The 27,400-nt window shown below is 32.3% G+C and overlaps 1 protein-coding gene across 3 annotated transcripts; it reads left to right on the forward strand.

Annotated features, from left to right (window-relative positions):
• The first annotated feature begins 1,077 nt into the window (after positions 1-1,077).
• Rab6 (RAS oncogene family member Rab6) lies at positions 1,078-26,855 on the forward strand. 3 transcript variants are annotated; one of them, XR_016305494.1, is made up of 7 exons: positions 1,078-1,323; positions 3,163-3,221; positions 10,369-10,528; positions 12,102-12,307; positions 13,978-14,044; positions 21,334-21,471; positions 26,523-26,851. XR_016305494.1 is itself a non-coding variant. In XM_089650569.1 (6 exons), the coding sequence occupies exons 1-6, from the start codon at positions 1,254-1,256 to the stop codon at positions 21,402-21,404; spliced, it is 633 nt and encodes a 210-aa protein (XP_089506695.1). In that variant the 5' UTR covers positions 1,078-1,253; the 3' UTR covers positions 21,405-26,855. The 3 variants fall into 3 exon arrangements, 2 of the variants coding, with proteins under 2 accessions (XP_089506695.1, XP_089506697.1); XM_089650569.1 differs by having other exon boundaries at positions 21,334-26,855; XM_089650571.1 differs by lacking the exons at positions 21,334-21,471; positions 26,523-26,851 and adding an exon at positions 16,761-20,883 and having other exon boundaries at positions 1,080-1,323.
• The last annotated feature ends 545 nt before the right edge of the window (positions 26,856-27,400 follow it).

A 27,400-nucleotide genomic window follows, 5' to 3' on the forward strand; every position in this document is an offset into this window, starting at 1 on the left:
TATATTTTTAATTAAAAATAATATTATTATACATCTTTACACAGACTTTTATTTCTTCCTGCGTGAACAGAATGTCTTAGTTCATAAGTCACTAGCTGAAGTCCCCGGCATTACCTGGCCTTTACACAGACTTTTCTAAATCAATGCAAAATTTCATCAAAATTCTGTTTTGGAGTGGGAAAAGAGGGGTGGGGGTGGTTTTTAAAATTTTTGTGTAGACAGTAGCACTGTTTTGAAGGTCAATGTTCAAAATTTCATCAATATCTTAAATTTTATTTTAAAAAATTTTTATATTGGTGCCCTTTTTTACTCATTTAAAGTACGCTCTAGCGTGTTTAAATCGCACTTTATGGAACGCGCGTTTTTTAAAGTTACCATGGCAACATCAACAAAATGTGAAGTCTGTCAACTTTTAACTATAAATCTGACAGGAATATTTTAAACGTCAAATAAAACATTGCAAATTAATGTTTGTGTTTTTCATTTCCATGACAACAAGATATTGTGATGTCACATCACGAATTCATTAATAGTTCTTATTTTCAAATTTTTAATAATAATATCAATATTTATGTTTTCAAAGTGTACCAATAAAAAAAATAGCGTAAAGTATTCGTGGATAACTGGTCTTTAAAACACTTGCTTTATTTCGAGCACTCGGCTACGCCGTCGTGCTCGAAAAATCGCGCGTGTTTTAAAGACCTGTTTATCCACTTATACTTTAATATACTATTTTTACTATACATAATTCGTAAATTATATCAAAATGCCTTCCCGATGAACGGAAAGAAAAAAATACGTACAATTATTATTAAATTTTATTAATTATACACTACTCGGGTAAGTACTGTCGAAGTTTTATTTTTTGGCCATGATGTTTTTTAGATATTTCAACACTAACATGCATTTTAAAAAAATATTATGAAAAGTAACGAAAATTCATTTACATTTCCTAATGATTTAATACCTAGATGAAATAAAACCGTCTCACTTATTGCTAATATAGACGTTTTTTTAGAAATCATTCTTATGTAGCATAAATCAGCTTTATCAAATAAATATTTTTAAAAATGGTGAGTTGGCGTAGTATGTTCCGAGACCGTCGGTGAACGTGGCGGAGCTAGTAGCCGTCGCTTTTGTGTTCTAGGAGTGGCTGTCGCTGTCACCTAGACCGATTCATGTAATTTTATGTGTTACGATTGAAGTGAAAGTACGTGGAGTTAGTTCATTAGGTTTTAATTAATTGTCTAAAAATGTCGTCGTCCGGCGATTTTGGAAACCCTTTAAGAAAATTTAAGCTAGTATTCTTAGGAGAGCAAAGTGGTAAGTCATCGCTGTCATTCAAAATTTATTTCGTCGATAAAACTGCATATTTAAACTTGAATGGAATTGCTGTGTAGGAATGTGTGCATTATGTCAATTACTTCCCTAAAAATTGCACTGCAGTCCTAGTTATGGTATATTTTTCATTATTTCCGTACATTCCCACACACGTCTGTATATGGATACACGTATATCAAGTACATGAAATATGCTTATTGTACTTAAAATTACCGTAGCTAATCCGGCAAGAGGTTTTCGTTTGAATGGATCTTTAGCTGCATTATTACTCTCACGCAATTGTTAACGTCAAACATCTTTCTATTCTATCCAGAAAATATACGTCAGTTGATATATTTTTTGTCTAGAACTTTTAACAGGAATTTATTATATCTAATTCGTATGGTAACTTCGCTAATATTGTCATCTTTATAGTGCATAATATACCAATTATCTATTGAGTAACTTGTGAGAATATAACATTTGTTATTCATCCATTTTTGTGGCCAGGTCAATACACCATAGATTTATTGGGGTTGTCTTCCTTTTTTAAAAACACACTTTTTCATCATATATCATGACTCATCTTTAAAAAAAAAACAAATAACTCTCTAAAAACATCAATAAACTTTACAGATGTGAAATATATACCAGTATTGCACAATTTTCTTATCATCTTTAGCTTGGAAACTTGGAGATAGTTAAAGAACATTCCTTATCATTGGTTCCCTTTCTTAGAAACATTAATACTCAGTTTCCTTATTTTATCTCATAACAAATACAAGAGAAAAATATTTAGGCCATTTCTAATCTGAAATGTTTGTCACAGAAAAAACCATTTATCCATTATCGTTTAACACCTCATGCATAGTGACCTATATTTTATTTTTTCAATAAAAGTATTACAGGGATTATCTTCCATATTAAATGATTATATTATAATTTCATAAGTTAGGCATTGTTTTATTTTCATAATAATGTTACTAATTAATTGGTCAAGCATTACATCATTGCGAATATGGTGCTATTTTATGACTTACCACGGAAAAATATATTTTAAGGAGACAAATAGTAAAAGACTATTATTTTTTGGTAAAGTTGTAGAATTCCGCTTCATGCAAAGGCTCTTTGAAAAATCAACACTTGATTTCAACTTAACTATCTAATAAAGACAACCATTTAAGTAAAAAAATGAAACTTTTATGCATCTTTTTCCATCTCCCTTGACATAAATAGTTGTTTCTTGTTGTAATTAAGCTGAAACCGAGTGCTATTTATAAATTTTTTGCGTATTAAGCGTGAAGCGGAATTCGACAAGTTTATTTTTTTTTAAATGCAGATCGATTACCAAATAGTTTTTCTAATTCCTAAATTATAGAGCATGTGATGTAAAAAAAACAGCTTAGATATTGCACAAAACTCTCGTTTGGGGGATGTGAAATATCACCCTCGGTTGCGGGACGGTCAAAGGGGTTAGATTAATACTGAGCTATTACTAAAGCTGAACTATTAATTAGTAGCTAAATACTGAGCTAATTAAAGCTCAGTTAAAGGTGTTAGATAAATACTGAGCTAATTACTAAAGCTGAGCTATTAGTAGCTAAATACTGAGCTAATTATTCAAAGTTGAGCTATTAGTACCTAAATACGGAGCTGTTAGTAGCTAAATGCTGAGCTGATCAAAGCTCAGTTAAAGGGGTTAGATAAATACTAAGAATGCCTTTCCCCCACACCATGCGAGTTGTCACAATTTCTTTCCCTTTCTCTAGACTTCTAGTAGTTTTAAGGATTTTTATATATTTTGTCACTGCCTGCATTAAAATTGTATTTTCTTTGTTTCAGTTGGAAAGACTTCTCTCATCACTAGATTTATGTATGACAGTTTTGACAACACATACCAGGTATGTTTCATGCTCTTATTATTTTTTATTTAATCCACTTTCATATTGAGTCATAATAAATTTAAAAAAAAATGGAGATACCTAACTTTTACAGAGGGTATAAATCTTGGGATTAGTTGGCCACTGCTGGATTAATGATTTCATAACCATAGGGATCGCACAATCATCTGTAGCGTGGATTAAGTCTCAATTCATATTATCATTAAAAGGTGACAAATGTGCAAAGTGACAGTTGAGATTATTGATATCATTGACCTCTACATGATGTTATGAAGCTTTATCTGTGTTTCTTACTTCCTTCTTTTGGCAAATAACCGAGGGGTACTTGATTCTTTTGGAAAATAACTGAGGGGTACTTGATTCTTTTTCTTATTTTCCAGAGAATTTTTATTTTATATCTGAAAGATAATTTTTTTTAAACTTTAGGAGAATACGCCGTACCGTGTACGTCCATAAAAAAATATGCATAAAGGAGTATGGACATACACCATACGGTGGTGTTTGTAGTAATCCTCCTTTTAATAATAATTTTAAATTATTTTTTTGTAATTCATGTATGATTAATTTGGTTATTTTGGTATTATATATGTATTTTTTTTAACAAAGATTGATTTTTTATAATACATCCTATGAATACAATTTAAAATCAATAATAATTTTAAGTAAATAAATCTTTAGAACACTTCAAAAACACTCAAAAGTTCAGTCTCTTAGGGGTATAATTTATTTTAACCTTTTAATATGGAATGTGAAGATTTCATGAATAAGATTACTTTTGTTTTTGTCGTCTAATTTTAGAAAATTCATTTTTCTATAAGAATGTACCAAAAAAACATTTTTTTCTGCACAATCGAAAAAATGTATATTGTCATCATCAAATAATTGAAAATTATCATGACTCGGAAAGTTGTGTTCAGTCATTATTATCATCTTTTTATGTTTATGAATGAAACAACAATAATTTATTTACGGGTTGTTTTCAATATCTATCTTCTTCTTTCGTATGGTGGGGGGGGTCAGAGGGGGACATCTAGGTCTGCGAGCTAGTCTAGGGCCTCAGGCATCCTTCTGGCGTACCTTCTGGCGTGAGAGGTAATAGGAGGAGCCTCTCTCCTTCCGCCCAGAAGGGTTCAATATGTATACAATACAGTCTCTGTAATCCAAACCTGCAATAATCCGATCCTCTAGTAATCTAAACCACCTGGTGACGAGGGTGGGGTGGGTGGGTGGCTGTAAAATACAAGATGTTAATCATAGAAGAAAAAACTGTAATTCCAACGTAGCCGAGCTTAACTCCTCAGGTTAATAGGTTCGCTTTTGGGAATATAGCCTATGGTCTCGAGATAGAAATCGTTGTCTCTCCCTTACTTTCATGCTGAGAAATATGATCTAAACGGTGTTAGAAAGAGAAAATACCACGCTTTATGTTCAAACCACAGAAGAATTAAAATGTACACCTGTACCCTCTATGAAACCAAAGGTTTTGAGCCCAATTTGAGAAAAAATTATGATTTTTTTTACAAATTATTTTAAATGAAATAAGAATAAAGTGAGATGACAATAATGTTACAATATATTTGTCTAAGATACAATGTGTGTTTTTTTCGTTATCGGTAATTTTAGTTTAGATGAAAAATTGCAACGTGAGCCATTTTTAAAAGTTTTTTATGTTTTCATTAAAAATTTTAATATTTCAAAAAATTATAAGTTTATCTTAATAATAAAGGTTGAAAGTGTATTGCATCACCTTTCAAAAACAGTTTTTAGTTTTTGAATACGTTAAGAAATATTTAATTTCTTTTAAATTTTGCAATAGGGGGAAAATTATACTTTCCACACAAAAAATTTACATAAAATCACAGTATTTCTAAAAAATCTGTTATGTATTAAAAATATTAATTATCACGTTAATTTAATGGTTCAACATTTCTTATAAATAAATAAACACTGGAAAAAAACATTTCAATGGAGTCAATATACATTGTATTAATTCATTTCTAAAATGAGTGCTGCCAAGGCTTGATGTTGGAATGTTGATTTTTAAGTATGATGAACCTTATAAAAATAGCTTTCCAGCTACATTAATAAAACAACATTAAAATAAAATAAATTGTTTTGAAAACATATTTTTATTATTATGTTAGTCTAGTTTAAAACAAATAAAAACAGAGCAAAATGGACATAAGGAGTATTTTTTTATGTCTTATCTTGTTTTCCATGTTTTCAACTGCAATTACATAGTAGAAAATACTTTTAGAAAATAATTTTTCTCTCTTTGAAAAGTCACAGACACGTCTGTAGACAGACCCCTATTGAGTTATGTACTTTTGATGTTTGCTGGTGGAAGGTGTGGCTCAAAGTCCATGGGAGGGTAACAACAAATTGTACTAAATATAGACCCTAAAGGGCCTTTGATCAATTTTATTCGTACTAATATATCATAATACTAGTTATGATTGTTTAAAAAAGCCAAATAATCGTTATTCTAGATTCTGTAAACATTATAAATAATTATTTAACACTGGCGACACTGATGGCTGATGGTTAAACACCCTATAGACCACTTTTTTGTTTCAACCATTGTGTGTCAACCGTTAGTGTTGCGTATAGAGGATGCAATGTTTGGTTCAATTTCGTCAGTTGCTCCTCTGAAGAGTTTAAAGTCTCCAACTTTAAAAAAAAAAAAAATATTTGCCTTCGCTCTAGTGGCATTGTTAACTATTAATATGAAAAGAAAAAGACAAACGTTGACAAAAAAATGACTCATGGAATGAAAAAATTCAGTCATGCTACTAAAAGAATTAAAAAATAGTTTTTTACGGCATCAATTGTTGCATCCTTTTCGATCCATTTGAACTGCTCCATAAGGATTACAAGAACTTCGCTCCTGGTATCTCTATCAGAGTAGTACATCTTGCTTGTAGTACCCCACAACCAAGTTAAAAAATCGAATCCAATTTAAAAAACGGTCAAACTTCACAATCATTAGTCATGCCTGTCATTTTATTTATTTTTATTCTATGTATGCTCACAAACAATTACGCATGATGGCTCCCTGGGCAGACTGAGTAAAGTTGGTTCAACCACGCTACAGATGATTCAACTTGGTTGGGTGGATGGACGGAAGTTGGATGCTATGGCGGTACAACTGTTCAACTTGATAGCCATATCGCATATAATGCATCTCTACACGTTTTATCTTTATGTTCACCTCAACCAGATTTTCACAAACCGTTCAACGTTCAAAACGTTCAACCAAATTGAATGGTCTGTATCGCCCATTAATGGAAAAAATTGCAGGTAATATTACAAGCAATAGAAGTTCATAAGAATATGGTTTCAGCTCTTAACTATTTCTGATGGGACAAGATATATCACCCTAATCTCGTGGAACCGTACGTAATAGGTGTCTTTTTTTTTTTCATTAGCTCCCCTCAGGAGGCCATGAGGAAAATAATTTCCTTCCCTCATGTCATCTTAAAGGATGCTGTGTGGAGGGTCTTTTTAAGTAAAGGAAGGAGAGGAGTTCTGGGAAGGAAAGGGTATCAAGGTTGGGTAGGAATCTGCGAGTCAGTGTGTCCAGGATTGACGGACTTATGAATCCATCCCTCCAACTGCGGTGCAAGAGGATGGGTTAAGAGAGTCCTGCTGGAAAGGTCAAAAGGCCTCCCTCAACTGGTCTCTCTCGATCCCGCCCGCCACACAGTAGGTGGGCAGACGCTTCCGCCGCCAAGACCTCGACAAACCTCACCCCATGAACCGGGGCACCCCTGCTCAGTCACTAAACGTAGCGAACCACTTGGGGTGACCTGTTGCAGATGTGTTGGTTATCCAATAAATGGGTCCCAGGGTTGCGGTACCCATACCCGTTGCTTGAAATGGCATTATATTATTGCCAGGTACTTTACTACCTTCCTCTTCCCCTGCTTTTCTTCCCCTCCTCACTACCTTCAGCCTCACAACATCACAACATACCCCAACTGCAGATGCCGGTTGGGAGCAGTTGGGACTCTTGCGCGGTACTCACATTAAAACAGTTATAGTAATAATTTAATTCCCACCACGGTGTATTGGGTCTCGTACCACAATCTAATATCTAATTAGTAACATTCATTCAAAGAGTCGGTAATAATTTCCTGTGCCATTGTGTTGAAGCCATGTGAACTGCATATTTATGCATAAAGGTAGATAAAAAAAGTCGCACAGTGGGCTCATAAAACCTAACAGTTTTAATGAATCGACTTTGATTTGTTATCATCTCTAAACCCGTCTTCCTCGTAACTGAGGTTAGCAATCTCCACAACATTTTTTTATCTGCCAATTTTTGTAATTTTGTTGATAATTTCTTTACATTTAAAAAATAGTGCAGACGCAGACCCATTATAAATCACTGGATACTAAGACCTACTATCTCATTGAATTCTGTAGTTTCCGGTCATTCGGTGTTAGAGCGTTAGTAGTGTTGGAGGTAAAATTGGTTAAATTGGTCTAATTGGAGGTAAAAAAAAGTGGAACAAATTTTTCACTTTGTGTCTCATCTAAATATAGTACATCAATGAGGTAGTCTGAATTCTCGACAAATCAGTTCCAATGGTGAAAATGACACTTGAAATAATTTTCTGTTCAAAATATTATATTATAGTATCGCTTGTCTGAATTTTCCAAACAAACACTTTCAATTTTGAAAATGAAACTTCATTGAACCGGAGTTACATCGTAATCAGTATTTTTAATTTAAGTCTTAACAACATCATTTATAATATAGTATTTACTCCTAGACAGAATTTAACCTTTTTCTTTCAATTTAAATTTTATCCCTTTTCTCCGTTTAAAAAAACTACTCAATATTTACAGATATATGTTAAAAGTGATTATAATACCCACGCACAGGCTTTGCCTTTGAGGGATTTTTTGTTTACACTTTCTTTTGTAATATTTCGTTGTATTTTTATATTTTCATTTTATTACCCTGTATTTTATAACTGTCAATGTAACACAACCACAGACATAGGAATTAATAGACGAGAAGATAATGGCGAGGGGTAAAATCAACTGTTGAAGAACGAAGGGGGTTAAGCTGACTGTGATTCGTCAATAAATCAATCTGACAGTAAATAGGCATCTCGCATTATAATATCACCATTTAGTTCTTAAAAGTAAAATCTGCTTCTGAATGAATACACATTTTTACAAGGGAGCGCAAATTACTCGCCACGTTATGAACTAATTTGCGAAGTCCAAATTCGGCAAAGTAAATTTCTTCTGTTTGCAGAGTCGTAGTTAGTTTCAGAGTATTTAGTTAAGACACTTTTACAAATGTTTCATAATTTACTTACCCCAGTAAACAACGATGAGCACACTTGAGAATCGCTACATTGTGATGTGATAGTATATGTTTCTAAAACTGATCCATATAATACGGTGTGAATAAGCTTAAAATAAAGTAAAATAATGCTTACTTATGGAATGTAATACGACAATTGGGTTTATTCTCTTTTTCACATCTATTTTTACAAGTTTTCATATCACAAGTCAACATTTTGCCGTGTTATTTCGTAAAATGAACCGATGATGCCTCGACCATAGTTCGCACAAGAGTGATGACGTCACGTTTTCAAATTTCACTTGAGGCCATACGCGAGCCCAGCTGGCTCCAATGGAACCGGTATGGGGAGTGGGGATAATACGCTTTTAATCACTTAGGGCAGGTCTACTAATATTCATATGTCTATGAACACAACAAAAGAAAATACCCAATAAGGAATGTACATTCCACTCCAGACCTGTATTATTATTAATTAAATTCAGTCAACAAGTGAGTTTGCACGCTTCAATTAGGAGTAATCAATGGGTTTGTAAGTTTGCAAGGACATCTGTCACATTTACCATAATTTATTTACACATATTCAATTTAGGTAATGTGAGTTATTTTAAGCCCAGCATTATGTTTGTTTGCTCACTAATATATTTATTCCGCCTCTCATTCAAGTAAAAGAGTATCGCGGCCATTCCGTGGAATACTCTAAGGATTTACTTTATTTTCTGTTCTAAACATTTCATAGCGGGAGAGAGGTCATAAAATGCCCACATGTAGGTCACCCAATACAGGTGTATATGTACCTCTCTACATAAAGTAAAACATTTGCAAGCTTACCTCAACGTAAAATGCCATAGTTTATAGTTCTGTGTAAGATGGAGTCTGCTGAATAAAAGATGTGAGCAATTGGAAAATTACTCTGTGAAATATACTTTTGCAGCACATATTATTCAGTTGTTGAATATTTTATTGGATGCCATATTTTCACTAACCTTTCGGTACATTCGTATTACCAAGTAAATATTACATGTTTGCTTTTATTTTAAAGTAAATTGTGATATTGTTACATTTTGTTTTAATTAATAAATTAATCTAAGAATATATATTTATTTGTATCGGGATTATAGTTATTTACCTTTCTCCTAAAAGATAATGTGACTTGTTTCTTCTGCCCTGTGGCAAAGAAAAACATATTTGACAGTTAAACCAAAAATATTTTGTGAGCTAACAACTCCATTAGCTCCTTTTGCCTTAACATATAATATGCAGTGAAAGTCTTTTACCGGCTAAATTTCTTCCATCTTGCCATGAATTTTAATGAAGGGTAATATAATCCTTCTGTGTATTTTGATACAATTATTGAACCATCTCTAAATAGTACAAAACATAGTCATTATCCGCTTCTGTGTGTTTGTGCGCTTAGTTCTTTTATACTATGCAATATTTGATAGGGTTTTCATTATCATTTATACAATTTCTTCCGGAAGGTTTATATATGTAATACATGGATATTATATTTATAGAAAGTAGAGAAAATTCGTGCAACGCCGGGTACTCGTCAGCTAGTTCTATTTAAATGAGTGAAAATGTAATTTTATTTTTTTCTCGAATTATAAATAAAATAAGCTACTAACATTTTTTGTAATTCAGGACTGGCATCTTCAATAGTCTTGAAACCAGGAATGTTCAATATTATCTGCAACACTGTCCAAAAGAGTTTTTTGTTGTTATAAGAATATTAGTTTGTTTTTAAGCGCCATTATGACACAGATGATGAAGTTGTGATTAAGATTTTATGCATGTTTTAAGTGTTTTGTTTCCGTATTGCAGGCAACAATAGGCATAGACTTCCTGTCCAAGACCATGTACCTGGAGGACCGCACGGTGCGGCTGCAGCTGTGGGACACGGCCGGACAGGAGCGCTTCCGCTCGCTCATCCCCTCTTACATCCGCGACTCCACTGTGGCTGTGGTAGTCTATGACATTACCAGTGAGTACCTCCTTATTTGCTTCTAATCACTCCTTAAGTCGCATACTCATCTGCGAGCTGTAACTGTAACTGTTGCAGACACAGTAACCAGGCTCTAGTGTGTACGCGATGTCCACACCACTGTAACTGTTACCGTTGCAGACACAGTAACCAGGCTCTAGTGTGTACGCGATGTCCACACCACTGTAACTGTTACCGTTGCAGACACAGTAACCAGGCTCTAGTGTGTACGCAATGTCCACACCACTGTAACCATAATGGCGAGCCTAGAGTGCCTTTTGCCTCATCACGAGTCACATACACACTATGATTTTTGGTAACAGTTACACCTCATAAAGGAGTGCGCGGCTATAAAGTAGTGACAATTAAGTAAAGGTCATGATAACTGCAGTCAATAGAGGCTGTAAAGTTGTGCGTGCCCGAGAGAGAAAATATTTGTTAAGAATCTAGGTTTTGCAACAAAGCTGGATTATTATTATTATCTAAATTACCGTTACCAATAATACACTGCCATTTAAAGTCAAATAAAACATCTTATTACATTCACCTTAGTTCTTACATGCCTAGTTTAAAAAGGAGCCAAGCCAGGCAGCTACTAAAAAAATTCTGATTGATGATTGTCACAGGCTTCAGGATATTTCTTTACCACAAGAAGGAAGGCAACAAGCTGCATATCTCCAATAGCTGAAAAATTATCGACGAAGAAGGGTTCATTCCTCAATTTGAAATGCTTTAAAAAATTTCGAAGGCGACGAAACACGCTTTCAAATGTTATTATTATAAATAAAACTTAAGAAATAATTTGTATACAGCAGTGGTGACACGGCCTACTGACCCATGAGGGAGCGGCTTAAGTTCTCAAAGAATCCACCGTTTAATCATTTTTGTGTAATAAAATTTGTCTCCTAGTAAATTCAGAATCAGAGTTTGTTGATCTATGTGAATATATATTTTTTTAGCCATAATGTTTTTAACTGTCGCAATAATGAAATACCTTAAATGTCTAGCATGGTTGCATGACCTTTTTCTGCTGATGACATCACCAATATTAACATTCAACACACACTGCTGACTCATTCCTTATTTGTCAAAATTACAACTTTTTTACTTCTGATTTTATTTACAGTTAATGCTCTCCGCATAATTATATACATTATTATAGTATATTGATTCATAACTGTTACAATTGACTTGATAAGGTATATACTATTTCCAGCACATTAATCAAATATTTATTGCCTTTGTGAAAATTTTGCCAAACTGCTGCTGACCCAAATTGATAAAATTGGAAACACATTAGAAGGCTGGTTGACTTGTGAAATAATATTGTTCACTTGTCAATAATTTTAGTCTTTATTGCCTTTTCTTATCAAGGAAGTCATACATACAATAAATATAAAATAATACTTTTATAATATATACATACATGTGACTTGTTTTTTACTAGTAAACTTGTATTATTTATACATTAATCAATTGTTTCATATGTCACGGGAATAAACTTGTTGCTCGGATAAATTTGATGAACTGTATATCTTTCGTTTATGGCATGTTTTAATCTGTTCTGTTGCAGATGCGAACTCATTTCACCAGACGTCGAAGTGGATAGACGACGTGCGCACGGAGCGCGGGGGTGACGTGATCATCATGCTGGTGGGCAATAAGACGGACCTGTCAGACAAGCGGCAGGTGTCGGCCGATGAAGGCGAACGCAAGGCCAAGGACCTCAATGTCATGTTCATAGAGACCAGCGCCAAGGCGGGCTACAATGTCAAACAGGTACTGATACTCTTTAGTATGTGAGACAAACAATATTACATATTACTATCGTTATTGACTGAGCTTAGCAAAGTACCGTTTTGCATTTCGTCTGTTTGTTTCGTCTTTGTTTTTACTTTCCGTTTCAAAATGGCAACTGTTTTGATGGTTCAGTAAAGATTCATTTTTGAAATGTGAAATCGTTTTGTTTATTTGGACTTTCTTATTCGCATTTTTTCAATATTATGGTGCAGATCTCCTGCATGAAGAAAGTTAAAAAAAGAATTGTCATTGACGTAGTGACGTTTCTATTGACCTATTGCTGGTATAATTCCGTATTTGAAATTCTACATAAAACTTACAGTTTATAATTAAGTAAGTAGGTATTTATGTATCTACTTACAATCTTATTTTGGTTTTGATTTATCAAGTAAGAGAAAATTAGATACTTATTTTTTTGGACGCAAGGTCTACTGTTCACAGAACTACTAGTTGCTGTAGTTCAATCGATAGTTAAATTTTTTTTATTTATTTTTTATTTATTTCATTCAAAAAACAGTTTTTACATAAAAAGCATACTCTGCACATCTCACTAGGGCATTCCTGTATCAAGATGTGCAGCTTTACAATAATATCATTTAAAAAAATACATATATGTAAATTTAAAATAATAACAACATTAAATTAAATTTAAACCAAAAAGAAAAGTTTATGACACGGACATTTCGAGACCGGTAGACAAAAATAAACAAAATTTTAGTAACAAATGTATGAAAAAATAAAAACAAAATGTCAACAAAAGAAGCATTAGTAAGTAAGTTGGCAACAATAATATTCTTCTGTTAACTAAAGTACATGGTACTTGTGCTGGCTTATCAGACACAAGCATAGGGTAACCATACTAACAATTACAACATGGATAGTATGAATAATAGATTATAAGAAAAAATAAAAATAACTAAATAAAAATAGGTAAATAATAACCGATAGGTAAGTAGATAATATTATAATAAAAAGTAAGTTAGTAAATAATTTAGCTAGACAATAATTAAAGTAAATATTAATACGATAATTAAGTAGATAATAATAATAAGTAACATAATAATAAATAACCAAAAGTTATTTTAGAAGTAAATAAGTACATGCGCAGTAAGTAAATAAGGATTGTATCGAAACAGAGCTTCCACAAGGAATTATGATATAAGCGACAACATGGGTGATCCAAAATCATCACTCTCAGCTAGTACGGAGATTTTGACCATTTTCTTGAATGAATTTAACGTACCTATAGTTTTTATATTTTCTCCAAGCATATTATATAGCAACGGAGCTTTATATGAAAAACTCCTTTGTCCGAAGGATGTTCTGGTATACACCGGCTTATACATTAAAGAAGAACCCATTCTAGTGCTGCGTAGATGCTACGCAAATGCGCCTTGCTGCATCTGCATTGGTGTTCAATGACATAAGCTGATAAGGATAATGTTAAAGATTTGTGCAAACATGTTTTTTTTTTTTTTTCTTTATTCAGTGCATTGTTTATTACAGTCATTAAGAATGTTTAGACCACCAAGCTAGGCACATGCCCGTGTTGTGGTGGTTTGGTTGGTTGATGTTCTCCCATTGTTGAAAGAAGTTGTACATTTAACTGATATATGCTATTTCCTAATAAGTTTATTGTATTTTTCTAGCTTTTCCGACGTGTTGCCGCCGCCCTGCCTGGCATGGACTCAACAGAAAACAAACCCCCAGAAGACAGTATCCTTTTACAATATTTATCGACTGATTTAATTGAAAAACATACTTCATTTCTAAAAAATTGTACAATTTATTTTATTTAATGTGTATAATAATTATTAATAATGTGTGTGTGTTGGTATGGTTCAAGATTGTCAATAATACATTGGTTTGTTTGGCTTTTTAAAATAACCTAACATTACTATATTTTTCCACCATATAGAGGAGAGAGGTGATCGTTCTAGTATCTTCTGTCTTTTTCGTTTTCATGCAAGACGTGTGAGAAGGAAGAGGACGATCGTCGATGACATACATACCTCTCTCTGGAAATACTTTACAAAGGCAGTTTTATAGATATATGAAGAGACACACGTCAAATTTATAATTTTTATTTTGAATAGTTTGTACATCACACAAGGGCTCCACTTTCCAGAGCCGGGGATCTGTTTCATCACTGAAAAGCATTGGCGGTTTTTAAATGGTTAAATATAAATCACATTCCTAAATAAAATTTCTTCTTATGTTGAAACGCAGAATAATACTTTCAGACTACTGGAGATTTATTTTGCAGTTGGGAATTTGCATAAAAATTACCATATTGATATGTTTTTCATCATTTTTCTTGAAATTAAATTCTCAGGTTGTTTTTAGATGGAAAGTTTCCAAGTTAGTGCTATGGAGCCAGGCGTAAGTAATATTTTTAGGTACAATGCATGACTCTGCTTCTTCTATGTAGCTTTGTATTGGGCTCTCGCCTCTGTATTTATCTTCTTCTTCCCTATCTTACTCTTAAACCATACTCTTCTTAATTTGAGGTTATTTAACAATGTCGTACAGGTGAACTGGCAATTATGTCTTCTTTGAAAACCATCACTACGTTGATTAACTTTTTATAGGTTGGCCAAAATATGAACTCCACTACTTTCATTGATATATAAATATTATGTTGGCCTCATGGCCTTAACCTCTTAAAAGCCAGCGTATCTATATGGATACATTAAAAAAATCATTTCTCTGAAAATAACTAGCTATTCTTGAGAAACTACATATATAAACACGTTATCTGGTAAGTTGGGACGGGAAAACGCATGGCGCGCAGCAAAATTTTTGCGGTTTTGAATGTTGATGCAAGCTCTTTTAGACTGTAGTACATACCAGTAAAGACAAATTGTTCAACCTGTTGCACCCAAACTTTTTGGTCCTCCTAATATCGCAATATTTAAAAATATAAAAATATTAGTTACATCTTAGGGGCGTATTTATACTTTGAGAAATCTATTGTAAACTTATCAAGGTTTTTTTTTTATCATATGCAAAGCCCAAAATATTCCGAAATTGGTACTACGGGTAAAGAAAACTCCAGATAATGAAGATTTTGCTGTCATTAGTTTTGCTTATAACTAAACTTCCTCCTGCATATCAACTTCAATATTATTAGTAAAAACAGTTAATATACTGACCTGAATAAGTCAATATTCTCTCTAATCTGCCATCTCTAAAACCTGGCAAGTGGCGGATTGTACCACATACATACAAAATCAACAATTTTTTTGTTTACAGTTAAGGTGTCACGATTATGCTTGCGAGAAGACTCCATTTTGTAAACTTATTCAAACAAAAAACGTGGCAAAATGAAATAAACTGAAATGCATGCCACGTTTGCTAGAATACACAGAGGACTAACCGAAATGTCCAAAACAACAATAATTAACCATGACGGAAAAATGGTTAGCTAGACGACATTAACTGTAGTAACTGAATGTGTCAGTAACATAACCCAACCTGTCGGAGTACAAAGCTAGACGCTTGAGTCTAGGTACGCAGCGGACTTCTGAATTTGACTTACGAATACTGGCAAATTATATAACGTGCTTTTGTGCTTTCAACTAGTAAAAATAACGGCGGATTATCGTGGCTGTTGGAAAATCGAACGGTAGATTACTGAGAGTACTGTAGTGGTTTAATGCAAGTAGATAGTCATTAGCTGTTTATTTTAACTGTATTTTATTTCATAAATCCTCATCATTAAATAATAAGAACACGCATCAGTTCACTTAATACAACATCAATATTGGGTTAATAATATTATCAATGCGGTGCAATTCACTAACTCCCCTTATCTGTTTATTCACCTGTTTATGATATTGAAACAGTCATCCCAATATCTTATGATATCTTATTGACTCATTCAATATATTCCACAATAAACTTATGAATCATAATATTATTTCAAAACTGTTGTTTTCTAATACAAACAATAATAGCTTGGCGCTATTCTTTTCAGAGCCTGAAACCCATCCATTTTGTTGTACAATATTATACTCGCTGTGAGGTGAATAGGATTGTCCTAAATTCTCAGTTGTGCTAGTTTAAAATAATGAAGAAAAAACAAATTTTGCCCTTACGTTTTATTTGTTCCTTGATAAAAATATAAAGTCACAACTTTTACGACTCAGTTATTGAATTTTTAGTACACAGTAAAATACGTTATTCTTAGTGGTTTTATTTGTAGGTTAGTTTTATCTTGAAGTATTAAACATTTGCTTGCATTGTTAAATGACCTCGGTTATTGTCAAGGAGATTTCTTATCAGCCAGTATTATTAATTTACTAAATTTACATGAATTATTTTATAATTTAATTTAACTGAGTGAAATAGAAATGTTCTCATTTCATTTTATAATTTGCTTGGCATTATTTTGATTGTTTTCCTTAATTACATTTATTTGCGTCTGCAGTGCAAGAAGTTGTACTTAAGGACACCCCCAACGAGGCCAAGGACCCCGATGGCGGCTGTGCTTGCTGATCGCCCCCGCTCTCCCTCCGGCCCCAGGACTCCGCCCCCCAACTAGTTACAGCACTGTGCACTGCGTAGCGGCGCCCATCACTTTATAACATTTCTAAGGTTCATTTTTCCATTACCAGTGGTCAGAATCATCCTACTTTACCTTTGCTCTTATATGTCGGGCCTTGCAGATTCAACATTTTACTCTAAAGTTCACGTAAAATTTTATATGCCAAATGACAATCTTGATAGGTTTATTTGTATTTTTATGAAAATTACGACAGTATCGATCAATGGCGGCTAGTGACTTTTGAGTGAGCTATAAAGGAATTGAAAAATACGACATTATTTATTTTGTTGTAGCCGAATATAATTTTTTTTTTCAAATTTAATTTTTTTGTTAGAAGAGTTTTCAGTTAGGTGGGGAAGAAGGTGCCCCTGAAAATCGTTACATAAAAAAATGAAATTTAAAAAAAAAATTGTTTCCGCTACAACAACATCTAAAAAGTCGAATTTTTAAAACTTACCACTCAAGCTCACTCAACACGTTCCTGTCGTCAGTTTGTATTTAACCTGTTAGAGGACAAAGTCTTCCTTCAGTCCTGTTTTATACAATTATTTTTTTGATGTTAGAAAAATTAATTTCTCCAAATTTTAACTCGTGAATAATATTTAAATAATTTATGAATTATGGTATGTACTTAATTTTGGCTTATTATAAAAGGTTTATTTTGACCACTGATCATTGAACAATTGATGAACATTGAATATGTAATGTCATTTATTTAAAAGACATCAATCCAAAGCTGACAAAATGTGTGGCAATGGAATAGTGATTTCAGTATTGAGACCAACATTTTTTTGTATATTTCTTAAATTATTTTATGTAGCATCGACAGTATCTCTTGAATCATTCATCTAGAATAGAATAGAATACCTAGATTTGTTTGGAAATAAGCTGATAGAAACATTAAATACTTATAAACATAATAATGTTGAAAAATCTCCATGGTAGTGCCATTTTTAGAGTAATTTTATAAAAAGTGTTCTAAATTATTTTGAAAATTTTGTTACAGTTACTTTTAGGATTGATGTCTTTTTTTTATAATCGTGTAACATTTTTTTTTATAAAGTGATGTAATTATCGAATTGCATGATTTATAAGCCTATTTATAGCATTTTGAAGGATAAGCCTGCGCATTGCTCGGGTCCAATTGATGTGAGATCTTCCCTCCAGGTGATAAGGTTAATCAGCCGTTGAATGAAATGTTGCCTTTAACTGTACTCTACAATTATCCACCAAGAATGAATTATGTAAATATGTTCCAGCACTAATTTATAATGCACCATTTGTGGTACAATTTTATCATTTAATCCCAATTTAAATGCTCCGGTTTACTGACTGGAATCTCAAATGAAAATCAACGACAAAAAATATTGTATGTAAAGGTTTTTTTTCCCTGGCATAACTTTCATTAAAGAATGATAAATGTCAAGTGCCATGCGCTAATTTTAGCATAATTGCCCGACTTCCAGTGGTACCATTGTTCTTTACCTTCATTATGAAATAAACATTACATACATGCATATTTAATAAGATCAGATTCTAGGAGATCTAGAAATGTATCAGTTGACACTTCTATGATTTTATTATTCTATTATTCATATCTGCTCAAGGATTCTGAGCAATGTACTGCTCCGTATAAACTGGACATTAATTGGGATATTTGATGTAAATTTAATTCTTGATGTTGGTATGCATATTTTAATACATAATAATTATCTAAGAGGATAGTTTGCCATTTAATTCCGTCACATTTAAGTGTTAAACCTACTTACAAATAATTAGCTAAAACTGTTTATGGGTGAACATGACTTGTTGAAAGCAGCATCCTAAAATAACCTGAATTAGTTATCTTCGATTTGTGATTGATATTTAAAAAATAAATATTAGACGCGCTCTGTATATCGAAGTAAAACAGTTTTAGTATAAGGAAGTGTGCTTTTTGTCTTTTCGTTCACTTTAAGTGTTGTTACACGCCAAGTGCCTTATACACTTGAATAATGTATTATTTTTAAGTGTAAGTTTTTGTGAAGTAACTTTTCTAATAAAGGGTTAGTTCAGCCGTCAAACATATCAGTGGTGAAGATTCAACCCTAAACCATCCATTGCTAGCAAACGCTATTATGTGGAAATATTCAATGCCTCGGTGAACATCGGTAGAGCCATGGAAAGGTTAATGCACACATAAACTTGATTAATGGTGTTGCTTTTCAATTATAAGATTCTGCTAAAGGTGTTGAAAAATGATCTATCTCTGAAGGTTATTTCTTTAATTTGACTCCTTTAAAAATAGATTTATTTTGCCCAAGAACAACACGTTCATTGATTTCATATTCTTATATTAATTTCAGTAATGCAAATTTGTTTTTCTACCAAATTTCTGCCGTCAAATAAAAGAAGCAGTCCGTACTCTTAGGATGGGTTGTGTCGGAGAATTTGAACAATTCATCAAATTTCAACGTTCATTTTCAAGTTCTGTGAAAGTTTTTTTCAAGTTCTGTTTTTAATTCAGTTTTGTCAAGCAACTAGCCTACAATGATATAATAACAGAACTTGAATAGGACTTTCACAGAACCCGAAAATGAACGTTGAAATAATGAATCGTTCAAATTCTCCGAAACAACCCGTCCTTAGTCTTCACCATTGATTGGGTTGGGTGCAAATAATATTAGTATATTTTACAGTTTTCTTTCGTATTTTTATTTAATTGTTAACATAATATTATGTGTATTACCTAAATTTGAAACGGAGCAACAAATGGCTTTGTTCTTTTTTTGTTTCTGTCATGTTGAATTAAAGTAACTTTATTTATGAGAGAGACTGTTCAGTTTAACAATGGTTATGACAAAGCTATGGTTTTTGTGGATAGTTTGGGAATAGATTTGCCGATCTCGCAGTAACTTAGTGAAGTTAAACTATGTTTTCTTTGGATTTTATTGAGAAAGAGATGCATTTGAAGAGGCTGGTTGCAATTTAAGTATGTTTCTAAACATTTTAAAGTCGTGACCCGAAAATTTGACATCTCATGTAGTTTATTTTAATTTTGTGTAGTTTTATCCCATTTAAAATATCATAATAAAATTATTCATGCCTATTTGTGCATTCCTCTTTCCGTGTTGTGATAATTTTTGTAAACTTATTGAAAAATTACTTCAATAATTCTGTATGTAGAGCATTTGATATGTTGTCTATCTTTAAATAATTCCATATTCAGTTATTTTTTATATGATTTTCTTTGTACTTGCAATAGTGTTGTCATTCCAACAGAATTTTATAAGAATTGTCTATTATAATTAGGTAAATGTAACCTTCTTTAAAAAATATTAATGTACATACGAACTTGTAATAAAACACTTACTAAACTAAAATCAGTTTGTTAGTAAATGGTGTGAAAGAAAAATACCCTGGGGAGTTTTTTCAATACATATATGTTTTTAAAAATACTTAATTAATTGACACTTTATATTATATGGTGGTGCCAATATGTTGGCACTTCACCAAGCCACAATTTGAAGGTGCTAAATTAATGTACCAAAATAATTGGATTTGGCGTATAACTGGAAATCAATAGGCCATGCTTGGAAAGATCGAGTAATAAGTCCAAAAGTAAGAAGCAATAATAATTTTTATGAAATATTATTTCAGTTACATATGTTACCATTTGTATTTTTTTGTGTATCCCGCATACATCCTCCATTTAAAATTGTGAGGAACAGTAGACCAAAGGAGATGTCAGAAAAACGTAATCTTCAGATTAGATTGAGATGATTTGAATGGGAGGATTTTCAGATGTGTTTTCATGCAGCAAATAATTTGGATGGATTTATTGAACATTTTGCATTTGCCAATAGTCACAGCCTATTTATATATTAAAATACATAATAATGTAATGTGTGTGTAAGCTGAAAGCTTTAGTTACGCTATGATTAAGACATTCACTATTTGTATTTATTGAATTCAAAAGAATTAAAATAATAAAAGGCAGGCTATACTTTATAGCTGTTCATTTTTATTTGTTTTTTTTATTCTATTTTTCTCGTGGACTCCATGGATGATAACAATATTACAAGTAGTCAACTTTAGAGTAGAAAATAGATTCATAAACACTAAAAGTAATTCTGTTTATGTTTACAGTTTTATTTCTTTGATGGAAACTTTATTATTGTTATTATGAATGATTAAGTCTGCTTTTGCATTGTAATCCCAATTGCTTGCACTTCATACCAATACCTTATAAAACACATTTATTAATATAGAATGCAAGTCAGTTACACAACCCATTTCTCCTGTTCCTACATCATTTAAATATTATCAATGTTACACATTGTGGATATTCCCACCGTCGTATTATACGCCGTCACACGTCAGAACAGCATTCCTGATTGTCCCCTTAATATGTATGTCCGTTGATAACTTGTCTTGTCTTGTCTTGCTGCGAATACAATCCTTAACCATAATATAGCTGTGGACTTGCAAAGCCAGTCACAGTTGGGGGCGGACCAGCAGGACCCGGAGGGCGGGTGCGTGTGCTAGAGATGGAGGAGCGAGGAGGCGAGGACGGAGGCAGAACGTCCCGGAGCGAAGGACAAGTCTTCACTAGGTAATGTCACCTTCACTGAGATGGCCGGCCCCAGCGTCTGGCTTCTCTGCAGCATCTTGTGTCAAAAATAGTGAATCATCATGAGATATTTTAATAAATAGTTGTACAATTTTTCATGTCAACTTACAATTGCACACCTATATATGTAATGTATTGTATCAATCGTCTCATAGTGAATTCGTCTTAAAGTTCATTAGTCACATTACATATTCGACTAATTTTTACAAATTACGTAGAAGCTTTGATTCCCTAGCGTTTACTAAACATGATTAACACCGCAATCATTCTTGTATTTCCCTGATGCTAATGAAACTAACGACAGCTTACAACATTTGCATAATATTTGTTTATTGACTTATTCATTTCTTAGGCAGGTGCGAAATTACTTTACCTAATGTTTCAAGTATTATTAATTTAATTATTTCAAAAATATTTTTTATATCACCAAATATAGATTTCTTATGATTCACATAATACATTTATGTACATTCATTTATCATTCCGTTTGTTACGGAAAGAATTCCTAGCTACATACTCCATTGTATCTCATAAGAGATTAATGTTCTCGCCACAACTTAAGTAAGAAGGTTTTGTATTTATGAAAGTGTGGAGATATTTTTATTTTGTTTCTTTTTATCTAATTTTAGTATAATTTTCAAACTTAAGGGTAAAAATCAAATAATTCATAATCTCCTCTTTCACAGATGGCGCTAATTTATTTATTTTTGGAACAAACACTTTATGAAAGTTATGCTTTCAAATATTAAGATGAATTATTTGTTTGCACCTGTAAATACGCAGTATGAATAAATAGTTTTGTCCATACACAAACTAAATTCTTTCAGGAAAGGCATACAAATAAAACATTGTATTGAAACACCAATACAATATTGTATGTATGGGCGCAAACAAATAATTCATCGTAATATTTTAAAATGTAACTTGCAAAAAGTGTTTTTTCCTAAAATAATTAGATTAGCACCATCTATGAAATAGCAGATTATGAATTCTTTTAAGGATACCCTTAATTTCTCTGTACCGCTCTCTGTACTCTTACTGAAGTTAGTATTTACTTAAGAAAGTTTTTTTTTTAAATTATCAGATCTCTATTTTATTGTAATTAATTATTTATTATCTTTTGAAAGAATATTATTATCTTCTTTGCTTAGTTAGTAATATATTATGTCATTACATATTATTTAAAATATATGTTTTAGTTATTTATTTTAAACAAACAATTTTTTTATATAAAATTGGGCTCACACGCACTTGATAGTGATTCGGTTCGAAATAAAATAAAATAATTACATTCTGGAGCTGGTGGAATAAAATTTATGTTTGCATTATTTTATTTTTGAAGTTTTTGTATCGTTTCTGCATCTTTCTAGTGAGAAAATATTTTGAGGTAAAGTCTGATACAAAAACACCATCAAGCCAAGTCCCACAGGGGAAGGCAGACAGAAAGGATCGCCACACAGTTGTCAAGTCTGTTGGTCAAGATAATAATGGTTTTGATATTTAAAAGTTCCCTAGATTCACATAATTTTTATTGGAATAATGAAGACTGTTAATTCTTTTATACATTTTTACAGTGGCTATAAAAATTAAATTTAAAAATAATAATAATTAAAAACCTGTTGAAATTTTTAAACCTTTTTGAACATTTTAGTGACTGAAGAAATTTTTTGACTGATCTTTACTTTTCCAATATTTTCATAAAGCTGTTTTCCCTATTTATAAAACTGGTGAGTATCTTATAACCTTGCTTATTTATACATTCTGTTAAGTATTGATTATTTTGTTTGTGGTAGGTAGCAATGATTTACATGCCCGGCTCATTTATTCAAGTTTTTGATAAACTCTTCATCTATTAGAAAATTTAACTATAGTATTTAAATATGTAATTTATTATTTAAATTTAAACTTAATTACGTACTACTTAACCTACTAGAAAATATTTTTTACAAGCAATAACCATTCCTAGAATGATTTAAAGGTGACTTAACCAAAGAAACTAGATGAATGATCCTGAACTATGTATGTTTCACAAACATAATTAAGATAACCAAAACATAGTTACATATTAGATTTGCAGGGCCCAATTTAATCTAGAGTTTATCTGTTATAATTATGTATGTGCAAGTCTGCAGCATTTATTTATTATTTATGGACCTGTTAATTAATGCTTAGTGTAGAAATTTCCATTCCGCATTAAAACACTCATAGATAATTTAACCACTCAGAACATTAAAACGTCAAAAGATGTAAATATGATAATAGCGGTCAAGACATTAGAACGTCTTTTCACGTAAACGCGCGAGATTTTACAAAAATTGATTTATTTCCATCACTAGTATACGGATTGCCATGATTTAAAAAACAGAGTATTGATAATGAATAACGCTATGCATCTGTATTCAAGAATATCTATGGAACGTAGAGGTGCATTATCTAAGCCGATTGAAACTGTCAAGATGTTCGTTAATAATTTATTGCGTTTCTAAATAATTTATTAAAAATATTTTAGTTTGGACGGTTAATATTTTGAGGTGACTAATAGTTTTTAAATATATTTCTTCAATATATCAAGTGTTATTCCTTTATGCTACTCAGAAAGAAGTACATTTTTCAAGGCTTTGAAATAATGGTAAGCGATTTCTACATATTTTTGACGTTTTCATAAAATGTATATTTAAAAACGCAAATATTTACGTATAACAACACAATGCGATAGTGAATTTCATAATCTTTCCAAAACATTTTTTAGAATGAGGCTACGTTTCCCAAAACGTGAGTTATGAAGATTTTAGTAAAACACGTAAATAACACAAAAATTATCACGTTTTGACAGTTCTCAAAGGGACACATAATAAATAAAATTCTATGTCTGAGAGGTTAATAAACATATTATCAGTTCCTACTTATTATTTGAAAATGTTCCGTTTTATTTGAAAATGCTTAGATAGGTCTGGTGCACTTATTAGTTACATATCGTCGATGCAAATTCAACTCTGCATAAGTCGTATTTTATCACTTTCAAAATAGATAAATAAAAACCGAACTAGAATCAACCGTTCCGAGCGCATTCTGTAATTTATTGTTTTGTAATCTCAAACATTGGAAAAAGTGATCTTGTTTCTGCCGGTGTAGGACTATTTTTTTTGGTTAATTACATTTTAGGATAATAATGAATGGCGATGACTAGATCCTATTGTTTATTTATTCTGAATTTGTAAGTAACACAAGTTTTATAATTATTATGAATGATTTTGAGAAATTTTATTTTTGAAAAGCTGTAAAACAAAGGTTGTGCATTTCACAATTTTGTTTAATGATTAAATCAAATCAAACATTTTGATTTTTTTCAGTTTCGAAAAGTATTTCAATATTCCTTGTGTGACATAATATGGCCTAGAAAATGTTTATAAATAATCATCAGCATAGTATGATTGCATGGTAAAACAAGTGGAAATACTATCTATGTATGTGCAACATTTTGAATAGTCAAAAAATTTCACATCAGTGCTCTTGAAGTAAAAAATAATTTTTACAAATTTTTAATACAGTATTCAATATGCAATAAAATTTTGTGATCAGCAGAAAGCCAGTTATTTGATAGGATTATTACATCGTTTTAAAAGCTTTTTCTGTTTGTTTGATGTCACCATAAAATTTATTAAAATAATCAGTAAATCACCTATTATGTATAAAATAATTGTGCTTTCTGTTGTTACCATAATATTGCTTGCTAAATTTATATCAGCAATGTTATTACACTGTGTTCATTCTTGAGTCTATACAGGGTGTCCATATAGAGTCGTACCTGACTAACTTTAACCAGATTCCTGATGTTATATGGAGTTAATGTAAATGAAATTTTCATCTTCGGTGACATTTTTTTTTTTTAATATTCTTTCGCTTGTCGTCACTGGTTATTTACTGATTTTATTGTTTTAGGTGAAAGTCTCCGGAGACCATAATGCCATCTACATTTTTACTCCAAATAATTTCAATAATCACTTGTTAAAGTAAGTCAAGTACGTCTCTTAACGCCCTTTGTAATGTGGTACTCCTACGAGTATACATTACTACTTGCGGGAAAGTTTTGAAACAAAATCAATCACCGAGTCGGGTTATCAAAAGGACATGTTTCAAAAAGTTGGTTGAGCTGTTTTGGTAGATGCTCCTCGTTGCTTTATTTCTATTCTTGCCAAACTGCAATCTGCATGCAATTCCACGAGATTGGGTCTAAATATGTTTCATGTATGGTTTGTTCTTTGTTGAGATAAGTATTCCTTTGAAATTGATATGAAACACCATTAAAATAAGTCATTCAGAATGGCTCTCGATAAGCCGCTTCTTCCATAGGGATACGCAAGTGTTCGATGCTTCCATACCAAACAAGTTGTCGTGCACAGTCCATACACATCGCTACTGAAATCACGAGACCCTCGTCGTCACCAATCGTTGTAGAATTCTCCAAACTAGAATTCATAACCTCTCTCGCAAACAAACAATTGCTGTAGTTGTCATTTTTGTATTATGTCATTCTTTGTCGACTGCGTTCCTAGCGTTGATCTAAAGCACACGCATTGTTACAAATGTCTAACACAAGCTTAGATGAATTAATAGAGTGAAGATACGTTACTGAGGCAATGCGCATAGTTTTACTGAACTAGGTTCAGTGGACAGCGGGGGTCGTTTATATATCTATTTCATTTATACACACATTCTTTAAATGGCTATTCCTTTCATAAGAGGTGCTACATTTTTTGTTCAATTAGTATTAATACAACATGTCTTGAATTTTTATAATGTCATTGGACACAAGTTACACCATATTTAAAGTCTCCATGACTTGAGTGGCACTTGCGTTTCCCTGTGGAAAAAGAACTATTGATAGAGATTTGTAAATAGGGAACCTACTGATCTTTTTAAGAATAATTTATGGAATGCAAAATATGTTGCACGCATTTGCTAAATGTTCTGAACATGTTGATTATCATCTTGCACAAGATATATTTTAAGCAAATTTGTTGTTTCGTTTTTAGTAGTTGGATACCAAACAACTAAACATCCTGTTGACTTGGAGAAGAGTGTTATAGAAAGATGTCACCAATATGACTTCACCATCTTTACGTGGAACCCAACAACTTAAATATTCCATATTACAAATAAGTTTGTAATAATTACTGTGAATGGACACAAGGGATAACTAATCAATTATTAATTCTAAGCTTATGAGATTTTTAGCAATTTTGTATAACTTATAAAATGATATTGTGCCACAACTCCGCATAATAAACACAATTTATAAAAGGGCAATTGTTACATTTTGTTATGAAGATGCATTCTTAGCGAATCATTATGCTTTATAAATAAAATATGTGTGTTGCCTTTTATCTTTGTTTTATTCACATTTTTGTATTCTTCTGTCAGGGATAACTATATCTATCTATGACCTGAACCTGAAACTTGGAAGATGGTGCTGTTCAGCATATTCATTTAGACATTTTTTCTTGCAATCCCTAAAGGCGGGTGGGTCCCCTGCTACAAAATGTTTTCCATCGGCTATGGAAAGCAAAAACATTGTGTATGGTCACAACCCAATGTTTCAATGTTTTGAAAACATTTTGTGTATAGGAGACCCAGATTAGTACAAAAAACACTATGGGCCCATTTCCACTTACATTTAAAAATCGGATGCCCTGCAGAAGTTATATGGAGCTGTTCACACTTATCCGACACAATGAAAAGTCGTCTCTGGCACTTTTTTCGGATGGGATTGGGCCGTTTGAAATTCGTGCCGGAACTCGCTCGGTCATAGGTTTGTAGGGAGCTGTTCACACTTGTCGCCTTATTGCTCCAACAAGCGCCCCACTACGACACCCGACCCGGCAACCCGCCTGCTTTCCAGGAAGTGGGTTTT

Source organism: Hesperophylax consimilis, chromosome 3 (assembly GCF_061612785.1).
Source record: "Hesperophylax consimilis isolate HC1 chromosome 3, BYU_Hcon_1.0, whole genome shotgun sequence".
Classification (NCBI taxonomy): Eukaryota; Metazoa; Arthropoda; class Insecta; order Trichoptera; family Limnephilidae; genus Hesperophylax; species Hesperophylax consimilis.

Coding starts and splice junctions, on each gene's coding strand:
- Rab6 (XM_089650569.1), top strand. CDS start 1,254: ATGTCGTCGTCCGGCGATTTTGGAAACCCTTTAAGAAAATTTAAGCTA. Junction 3,222..10,368: donor GTTTTGACAACACATACCAG/GTATGTTTCATG, acceptor TCCGTATTGCAG/GCAACAATAGGCATAGACTT. Junction 12,308..13,977: donor CGGGCTACAATGTCAAACAG/GTACTGATACTC, acceptor GTATTTTTCTAG/CTTTTCCGACGTGTTGCCGC.